General features: G+C 42.7%; 1 protein-coding gene across 1 annotated transcript in view; it reads right to left on the reverse strand.

Annotated features, from left to right (window-relative positions):
• Positions 1-11,200, reverse strand: part of Phtf2 (putative homeodomain transcription factor 2) — a 78,118-nt gene that overhangs the window by 26,624 nt on the left and 40,294 nt on the right. Inside the window, exons 6-8 of the mRNA XM_013350445.2 lie at positions 9,780-9,945; positions 8,572-8,736; positions 1,370-1,556 (exon numbers count right to left, since the gene is read on the reverse strand). Coding sequence (XP_013205899.1) covers positions 1,370-1,556; positions 8,572-8,736; positions 9,780-9,945 — 518 coding nt within the window. The remainder of the gene's footprint in view (positions 1-1,369; positions 1,557-8,571; positions 8,737-9,779; positions 9,946-11,200) is intronic.

Consider the following 11,200-nt stretch of genomic DNA (forward strand, 5'->3'; position numbering starts at 1 on the left):
CACACACACACAGGGTGGGGCTGACACGGGGTCATTATTACACAGTGTGATGTGCACACACACACACACAGGGTGGGGCTGACACGGGGGTCATTATTACACAGTGCGATGTGCACACACACACACACACAGGGTGGGGCTGATACGGGGGTCACTATTACACAGTGCGATGTGCACACACACACACACATACACAGGGTGGGGCTGACATGGGGGTCACTATTACACAGTGTGGTGTGCACACACACACACACACAGGGTGGGGCTGACACGGGGGTCACTATTACACAGTGTGATGTTCACACACACACACACAGACAGGGTGGGGCTGACACAGGGGTCACTATTACACAGTGTGATGTGCACACACACAGCACATACACAGAGACAGGGTGGGGCTGACATGGGGTCATTATTATACAGTGTGATGTGCACACACACACACACTGCACACACACACACACACACAGGGTGGGGCTGACACGGGGTCATTATTACACAGTGCGATGTGCATACACACACACACACACACACACACAGACAGGGTGGGGCTGACCGGGGGTCATTATTACACAGTACGATGTGCGCGCGCGCCCACACACACACACACACACAGGGTGGGGCTGACACGGGGGGTCACTATTACACAGTGTGGTGTGCACACACACGCACATACACACACACAGGAGGATGAACTGACAATGACTGAAGAACAGACAGGTATAAATGATAGCAGGAATAACAACTTCTGTAATAATGGTTGACAAACTACTGCACATCTCAGAACAGAAAGTGCCCAGGGTTTTCCGATGTTACCAACATTTGATAAACATTTGTAGCTAACATCACCTTGATCCCATCGCTATAAGTTAATCATATGCACACTGTACCCTATAAATAACTACTGAAAGAATTGTTTTCAGGTCATACGTAAGCTGAAACAGATGTATAAAACCAAAAGTAATTAATAGAGAAAGCAAGGCATTTTCTTACAGAGTAAGGGTCAGTGCCTGGATCAGCGCTGAGAACAACTGAGCTCTTCCATTCAGTGCACACATGGAAACGGGGAGAGAAGGTAAGGGTTAATAAACACGGACCATGAATTCTAAGTGAAATGGGAAGTGAAGGTAAGGGTTAATAAACACGGACCATAGATCCTAAGCTGCCTCAACATTCCGGAAAACCCAAGCCAATCAACTCGGAAGGTACCAGGTTACATTTCCAATCGTGTTATAACCACACCTACCTGACTTCAAGGTCGTCACTGTTATCTACGAAAGCTCCCAGATCAATTCCAGGGGAAACATTTCACTTGAGAGCAGTTCATGTTAGTGGACGTAAAATCACACAAACTCACGCTGATACTGACTTTGGCACGGACGCTCCTTGGAGTCCGGGCGGCCCAGGCCGTGTCTTCGGCTCGAATGGTTTCACACTGAGGCTCGTGGTCCTGTGCTCCGTCCTCACCGCTTCTCACAGCCCTTCGCCCATCAAGGGACACATAGCCGTTGTCAGTCTCTGTGGACTTATCGATTGAATTCTTTGCTTTTTTTGACCTACAAACAGATAGAGAAATGTCATGCGTACTTAGCTTATTCTGGATGGTTTGACAGAAACTAAACTCTGGTACTAATTATATAAAGCAGTATTTTTCAGAATTTTAATGGCTATCTTTGCTTTGTTTGAAGTAAATGAGAAATAATATCAGATAAAATAGCGATTCAACTTAAAATCCTGGTTTAGTTTATGGGAGGTTTTGAGGTCTTACAAATAGCAATTCACAAGGAAAAGTCCTAATTTATCAAAGAATTCTTTGCTTGGTGTTTGGACAATGTCTAGAATAAAAATTTTGCCCAATTTGTTAGTGTTAATGTATTTTAAGCTTTTATTTTAAAATGATTATCTTTGTAAATTCATTAGATAAGTTATAATAGTGACTCAATACATCCCAAATATTTTAGCTTTGGTAAGTTCCTTTCAATGTACAACAGAAACATAAAACCTTCTGTAGCATAAGAATATAAGGAAAAGGGAACACTTAATCTAAAAGTTATAAATCTGGCAAAAGTAAAAGTGGAGAACATAAAATTAAGAAGTAACCTCTTTCACTTACCAAAAGAATCTCTTGGAAAAAAAATAATGATCATGTTGTTTTTAGAACCTACAAGGCCAGAATTAAGGATATTGATTTGTAGGAATAAAATATTTATAAACTACAATGTAGGAAATAATAACTTTAGCAGGCAGATGTTTTAGGAGTCTTAAGAGACTACAGTAGGTGAATGTAGCTCCCAAGGTAAACCCTTAGTAGAGATGTAAATCCTACAGCAGAAAGTACGCCTCCTGCAGAATAAAGCCCGAGCTCACGCTCTGTGTGACATGAAATCCAAGAGAAAGTGAGCTTAAGATTGAACGGTAAAGAAAATGGGTGATGTGGAAAGGAGGCTTAGGAAAACAGGATTCAAATTCAAGGAGGGGCACAAAGGTCTCTTGTACCTTCTCAGCCTAGGGAAAAATATCACGCTATCAATAATGCAGGCGTTGATTAAAAAAAAAAAAAGCAAAGTACCTTGAAATCCAAATAAACTCCCAGTATGCTGGAGAGGTCTCCATGAAGATTGATGGAAATCAAAGCAGATTGAGAAGGGAAAGGGAAGATAATGAAGTAAAACAACTAGAAAGTAGATGCAAGAATCAGAGCCACTGGAGAGAGGCCTGGAAGCCAGCAGGCAAGGAAGAAGCCTAGTGATGCTCTCCAGACATTAACGCCTTTTCCCAAGATGGATGGGTAAGCTGGGAATAATGAGCACCGGCAGAACACATGCCACATGACCCACACCTCCCCTCCTCCTTTATGGTTCTCCAATCTCTGAGCTGCTTCTCTAGAATACTGGGACACTGAGGAGACATGAACAGTAAGTTTTCTTACTAACCAAACGCAGACAAATCACTAAACCAGCTGTAAGGACAAGAAGAAAATATTAAACGTAAGCACCTGCCATGCAGATAAAGTGTGACCCTTGGAAGGCTCTGGGAACAGTGTGAAGGCAGAAGGCCATATGCATCCCGGCAGACCAGGAGACAGGCTACCCACAGAAGAGTCAATGTGTATGTAAACATATGTAAACACACTGAGGGCTGCTGCTGATGAAGAAGATACAGAAATAGAGAAAAGAATGGACTGGTGGGATGGCTGAGTGGTTAGGAACCTTTGATGCTCTTCCAGAGGACCTGGGTTTAGATCCCAACGCTCTCAGGGCAGCTGACTGTCTGTGACTCCAGTTCCAGAGGACTCAATGCCCTCTTCCAGCCCTGTGGGCACTGCGTGCAAGCTGTGCACGGACATGCATGCAAATAAAAGACCTATATACATTTAAAAAAAGAAAAGAAAAAGAACGCACCGAGTGGTACTGGGGCTTGGAGTCATCACTGAAAATTCATAGCTAGCACACACACATCTAAGCAGGAACAGAACTGTACCTGTTTCATATATTGCAACAGACGTGCTTTCTGCACCTGTTTCATATATTGCAACAGACGTGCTTTGATTGATAGGTACAGAGTTGAAGGACACAGCTCTAAAATACTTTTATCCACTCTGAACACCCCACTAGCATCCTGAAACCCAGACTTTGGTTTCTAAACACATTCTCCCTGAAGAAGTGGCTGATTTCAGGACTGGAGTGGAGGGCGCACAAGCTGAACCAGGAACATCCTGGTGTGTTGGCTCAGAGGACAGGAAGGAGCTGTTCAAAGGTCAAGGACACTGCCCAGAGGTCCCCCACTGGGTGTGGTGATGGAGCTGGGAACTGAACCTTGTAGGAAACACCATCACTCACACAAAAATCAAAGGCTCCTCAGCCAAGACAGTGAACGCTGTACAGCCACAGATTACTGTCTGCCAGAGGTAGGCTCTTCTCCTCCGCCACCATTCCTCAATGCTTTTCGTTCTCCTCTTGAGGTCCCCTACCTCGTTTTATAGGCTATGTCCCCCTTTACAATCCCTTACCTAGAGTTATATACATTTCAAATGTTAGAGTTCACATGAGACAGAATATGTAATTTTTATCTTCTGAGACTGGGCCACTTCACTTTATAATAACCCTCTCTGTATTTCCACCCATTTTTCTCCAAACTTCATTTCTTCTTAACAGCCAAACAAAGTTCTGATGTGGGAGTGTCATCTATCAATCTGTTGATTTCATTGGTTAAGCAATAAAGAAACTGCCTAGGCCCATTTGATAGGCCAACCCTTAGGTGGGAGGAGTAAACAGAACAGAATGCTGGGAGAAAGAAGCTGAATCAGAGAGTCGCCATGATTCTCCCACTCCAGACAGACACAGGTTAAGATCATTCCTGGTAAGCCAGCTCTTGGGCTACATAGATTATTAGAAATGGGCTAGTCCAGGTGCGAGAGTTAGCCGAGAAAAGGCTAGATATAATGGGCCAAGTGGTGTTTCAAAGAATACAGTTTCCGTGTAATTATTTTGGGTAAAGCTAGCGGTGTGGGCGGCCGGGTGCCGGGGACGCAGCCCCACCGCTCCTACTTCAACAAAGTTCCATGATGGAACACGGCACATTTTCATGGTCCAGTCTTCTGTTAGCAGACTCGTGGCTGGCTCCTCTCTGCTCCTGGGAGCTATAATGCAGCTGTAAACAGAGATGAGGCCGAGTCCTTCGGGAGCGCGCCCAGCAGTGGTAGAGCTGCATCTATTCCTGTTTTTGCAGGGAACCTCCACACTGATTTCCATAGGGCTGGACTCGCTAACCATCGCGCCAATCGTGAAGAAGGGCCCCTCACTCCCCACAAACCTGGAAGCACTTGTTCTTGTTTATTGTCTTGATGGTGGCCATTCTGACTGGGGTGAGATGGAACTCCAGTGGTTTGGAGTCGCCTTTCCCTAGTGGCTAAGGATGTTGAATTTAAGAATAAGAATACCTGGTTGTTTGTTCCTTCGTTGAGAACTGACTGGCAGTCTTACGTTTGAGCGCTCACTTCTGTAGATCTTTACACACTCTAGACAGGCCTGTGGGTGCCTGTTTGCTCTGGCAGCTTCCCTTGCTATCCAGAAACTTCTTAATTTCATATGGTTCTGTATATTAATTACTGAAACAGCTCAAAAGAAATTACCTTATCCATTTTCCAAGGACTAATTGTATCCAGTTACTTACGACTCACCCTGAAGTGAGGTCATTCCTTGACAAAGGCACTTCTAGTATCCACCTCCACCCTAGGGCCCTCTCTCTATTTACAGTCCTCTGCTTTGGTGGATTATCTGTAACTCACCTCTACTAGGCCACCAGCTTCAGTGTTTTGTTACTAGCAAGTAGCACAATGCCTAGTCTGAGTAGTACTTAATAAATACGGTTTTCATTAAGAAATAAAATCAGCTATTTTATGAACTGGATTTTTAAGAAGAAAAATCGTTTATGCATAAAAATGCACGATCTCACTTTTATGGCCTACCTCTTTAATCTCTGGATGGTGAGATGGCTGTAGAATTTCCTACAATGCATTATGTGTGGTACTTAAGATGAAGAAGTCCTGTGTCAAACAAAACTACTCAGGGAGGAAAAAGAACCTTAAAAATGTACTAGTTTAATACACTTATTTCCTTTGAAAAATAGTGACTATATTATAAATAAATGACAAAACTATTACATTTTTCATATGGAAAACTTTAGCCCACAAGCTGGTACAACTTTTAAAGAACTTGCTCCTAAGATGAGCCCGGTCTAAAATCTAGCGTGTTCACAAGGTTAATGAGTTTCTAGCTGTGCCCATCAACAGTTCTAAGGAACCAGGAGAGAGATGGGCAAACCGTTTCTACTCTTGTCTGCAGAAGACAGCTAAGTACCTGCTCTACAGTGTAAACGACTCAGCTACAACTATACTCACCAGAGGCTAAATTTTAATACTTGTACTGAAATTTCCCGGTGGGGCTGAACTTATATAATGCACCATGTTTAATTCCGTAAATAAAATCAGTGCATCAAATCTGACTCTCACTTTAGTGTTATACACAATGAACAGAGGTGCAAGTCTCTCCACACCCACCCCTGCGGTGCTAGACATCCCCAGCAGGCCCCTGCCCACGTCCCAGTAAGCAGTGCTCCGGCACTGAGCAACATCACAGCTCGAGACAGAAGTCCCAAGAGCAGGTCCATCAGCACGCTAGCTTACACGTGACCCACGTCTGATTCTCGGAACTTTTTAATTCACTAAATCTGTTGTATGAAGTTAGTTTGTCTACTCAGAAACCAGAGCATAATTCCTTTTGTGGCCTGCTCTTCAGTAGCATGACAGATCTTAAAGGTACTGAAAGAAAACTGAGGATTTGTTAGAATTCTGACATAGGCATAGAGTTGAAGACATGCAAACTCAAAACCTGACATTTCCTGTTTAATCTTTGCAATGGGAGCTACATTCCTAATGAAGACAATGCGATGAATTAAAGTACCAAACTTAGAATCTGGGTTAATGTCTATATTTTTAAGTCGATACTTGGCTGAGTTAAGCAGTTCTACTTTAAGAACGGAGCGTATGCAGACACAACAGTGTAAGGCTTAAACATCGCTTTTCATTCTGGCCTCTAGAAAACCGTATCGGTCACAGCTATGAACCGCGCTGTTCCGATCCCTTCTCCCACTGGTCACATTCACTCAGACACCTAAGTAGAAAAGCCGGTTTTTCCACTGTCACCTGAGATAAGTCTCAGATGCGAGGTCGGTACTACTCCAGCCGCCCCTTCCCAAGCTCAGAGCACAGGGCCTAGGATCTCAGAATTCAGTGCAGGACTCCTTGAGTTAACATTTATCCTGGACTCGAGTGTCTTATGCGGGCAAACCAAACCCTAGAGAGACAGTGGAAAGTGCTTCACGTTTAAAGCACTTAGATGCACAACAGTAATAACCACACAGAGTCTGCCCACGGGAGCCGGACCCTGTGGTATCGGGGACTGACTGTAGATGCACGACAGTAATAACCACACAGAGTCTGCCCACGGGAGCCGGACCCTGTGGTATGGGGACTGACTGTAGATGCACGACAGTAATAACCACACAGAGTCTGCCCACGGGAGCTGGACCCTGTGGTATCGGGGACTGACTGTCCTATCTGTCTTCATGCAATGGACCAGCAGAAGAAAAACTGAGGTCTAGGTCTCATCTGAGAGGAAAAACGAGGTAAACTTCTAGAGAGACCAATCGAAATGCTGTCCATAATATAACAATATCGATTATAGAAGTCAAAACAACGAACAGATTCCCTGAGAACTCTTTATCTCTGTTCTGCTATTTGTAATTGCTCCTCTGAAAGTCTTGAGACATACTTAAGAAAACGATTTTAAACTCTTGCATCTCATGAATGAAAATCTGTTAAACAAAACAAGAGATGAGAAGAATAGAGACCAAGTTAAAAACAAATAATAAAAAAACCCTCCTTAAGGGAACAGATGATTGGAACAAAAGCCATGTTACTGCTGTCAAAATGATTTAGGAAACCATTACTAAAAAATCATGAACAGTAAAAATAAACACAGGATATAACTGCTTAATGCATGATAAACTTTATCATAAAACCACAAATACAAACTGATGACAAATCTGTGAATTAGTTAGCAAAAGCTGGGGAGGTTATTAGCAAAGTTGTTGTCTTAAGAAAGGAATTAGCTATGTGCAGTATCTCTTGTCTGAATTTATTAACTGAACACCTTCAGGTACAGCCACAGCTTTTCAACTAGTTTTCTAATTTATGCTATGCCACGTGTAAACCAGCATAACTCTTAACTGTCTAAACTAAGTGTTCAAAGTATTAATAATATAATATCGAGATAGGTTTAATTTAATTTTGAAGTCTGCTATAAATAGTTTTTTTTCCTATTTGGTCAATAATACTCATTGATACAAAAACCTAGGGATTAACAAACGAAGAACTTTAGACTGTATTACACAGTTTGACTAACTCAAAGTGCTTATATCACATGATTTTAGAAAACTGAGGTAGATGTAAAAAGCAATACAAGTCACATGGTGTATTACCTACAATACTGATAAAACAATGAACTAATTAACAGAGTAAAACAATACTTGAGAAAAAATTTTATAAGTCAAGAAATCTTTAAAAGAAAAGGAAAGAAAAAAATGCATTTATCTGGACAGTAGTCGCGTACACTTTGGATGCTAGCACTTGGGAGGTAAGGCCAGCCTCTACAGAGCTAGTTCCAGGACAGCCAGGATGACACAAGAGAGACCCTGTCTCTTGAAAAACAAAAGTAAAGAAACCCTGTCTCGAAAAAACCAAAAAAGAAAAACAAAAGTAAAAACAAAACAGAAAAAGGGAGGGAGAGAGGAAAGAAGTCTTTACTACACTTTGCTAGTATATACTCATTCCCATGGAAATAACACATTTACACATAACCCCAAGTAAACTTTATCCTGTTTCCCCTTAAACTATAGCACTCTGACTATCAAAATAAAGTGTGTAATGTGGCTGTAATATTGACAGTCACCACCACTCACTATCTGGAGTCAGAGCGTCTTTATGTCACAAAGCCTTGAGTAAATACAAACCCTGATAGAAAGAAAGCAGCGTGCCAGAGATCTCTGAAGACCGCGCCAACACCGTAGGAGGAGCCTGCACCATGGCTTGGGACCACTCCCTCCTGGGTGTTGTCTGTGGTGCTAGATCCATCTCCTTCCCTATGGACTTCCAAATGGGCGGCTTTTCTTAGTTTCCTTCAGCAGAAAAGATTGACAGTGGAAAGCGGGTTAAAAACAAATGATCATTTTCTGAGTAGCACATGCCAAGACTTACAGAACACAGGAGCTCATTAATGCACAAGGAAAGGCAAATACACCGAATTTAAAGCATCATCATGGTGCATATTTCAAGTTCCTTCCCTATGTGGGGTGCTATTTCTCTGTGAATGAAGGAGACTTCAGGGTGGAGGGAACTATAACCTAACCAATAAGCAAAGTTATTTACCTGATGTAGATATTACACCTTTCAAAAAGGAGATGGACTTAAATCTCCACATCCCAAAACTCCAAATAGTGCAATGTCTTAGCAATAATATTCAAAGAAGTATTGTCCCAAAGTATTTTTAAAATAGAACTGCAGTGTGCTCAGGTGCCAGTGGGGAAACTGGGTATTTACTCACTGTCAAACAGCTTCAAAGAACATGTAATAAACAGCCTTTTTCCTAGCCCTGTTTTTACCAAAGAGTCTTAGAAACAGAACGTCTTTCTAAGTAGCAGAATTTAATTAAGTCCACCTAACATCTATTTCTTATATAGGTACTGCTGACTAGAAATGAACCTCAAGAAGAAACAAACAAACAAATGTATTCCATAAGAACAAACTCCACAGACAGGTGGCCCTGAGGCGGCCTGGAAACACACACAGAAAACTGAGTCATCTGCTAACTGGCTCTGGAGTTTAGGCTTCATCTGAAAGAGCAAGTCTGTAAAGCAGCATCATATTCTATGAAGTTAAGAGCAGTTAAGAACGATCCCAAGGGCTAGAGAGGTGGTTCGGTGGTTAAGAGCACTGCGGCTCTTGAAAAGGACCTAGGTTCAGTTCCCAGCACCCACATCCAGCAGTTCCCAGCCACCCACAACTTCACCTCCAGGGATTCTGATGCCTTTTCTAGTCTCTGTGAGCACCTGCATTCATGGGCGGGCACACAGACCTACACACACACACACACATACATACACACACACACACACACACACACACACACAGAATCCACAAAGAGCCCTCTGACAAGCAGTACCTTCTTCTTTTCCCGCCCGTGCTCAGAGGAGGTTTGGGTGTTCTGGTGGAAACGATCTGGCAGTGCACAGTCCCCAGGAGCAGCATCAGCCATACGGGCCCAACGACTTCAGTCAGAGGTATGCTGTGTGGGCTAGGGGCGGAACAGAATAACACTATTGCAGCAACTACAAACGGAAAGAGAAAGTGTATCCAGTTAGACATCTGTAGGCACTTTAACACTTCTTACTAAATTCTTCTCCTAAATTTAAAATGTCACTACATGTTGTCAGACGTGGGGGAGAGCGCCTTCAGACCCAGCACTCAGATTTATGCCCTGAAACTGGTTTATTTCTTTTATTTCACGCACAGATGTAACTGTAGGCTGCCACAATATTAATAACTCAGGGCATAGGAGTTTTGTTGTTTCTTTAAAGATATTATATTCATGGGCAAATGTCATGATGTGCATAATTTAACAAAATAAGGGGAATATTTAACAAAAATATTATCCTTAACCAAGACCCTAAGACACGGGGCTAGAGAGATGGGTTCAGCAGTTAGCGGCACTTGCTATTCCATGCGAAAGACCACGCTCAATTCCCAGCACCCACAAGGACACTCCAGTTCCAGAGGATCCAACACCCAGGCATTCACGTGGTGCAAATGCATGCAAGCGAATCATTCAGATACACAACGAAAATCATTTTTAAAAGAATCAAAGGCCTAGGTAATCCCTAGTGACGTTTTAGAAATGCCATACAATGTATTTTCACAGAAAGATTCTGTAACAGAGGCCGGGAGGCAACACAACAGATCTGTGGCCACAGAGTCCGAATGCTTGTATTTGAACTCCTGGTAACTACATGTTCTGTGACATTATTCAGGGAAGAAGCGAGGTCTGAGAGCCTCAGGTTTTTCAAGTGCCGAGTCTACATAGGTAGACGTAGTAACAGATTTGCTATATGATGTCGGGCTATTAAAGACATTAAATAGGGAGCTGAGAAAAAGTTAAGAGCTAATGGCATAAACACAAGTTTTGATATAAAATAAGGATGCATCGGATCACTGTGATAAAGGTACGGAAAAATACACCACACTTTATGCAAGAAAAATTAATTAGCAAAAGTGTTATTAAAAATAAATAAATATATAAAAGGATGTGCTAATAGGCAATCTTAATTAGGGAAGCTAAAGCCATAGTTCAAGGCCAGCATCAGCTACACAAAGACAAGTGTGTTCATCTATTCAAAATCCCCCCCTTCTCCATTTCCCCTCTCCTTACAGAGTGCATGCGGGGTCAAGGACAACTTCTGGTTGTTGGTCCCCTCCCTCTCTGACGCGCTACCTCGGGGAAACAGGTTGTCAGAGTTGTCAACAACCTCCACAGGGCCGCAAACATCTTTAGTATCTAAGGAGTTTGTAGGTAACAGCACAGTCTGC

Source organism: Microtus ochrogaster, chromosome 26, assembly GCF_000317375.1.
Source record: "Microtus ochrogaster isolate Prairie Vole_2 chromosome 26, MicOch1.0, whole genome shotgun sequence".
Taxonomy (NCBI): Eukaryota; Metazoa; Chordata; class Mammalia; order Rodentia; family Cricetidae; genus Microtus; species Microtus ochrogaster.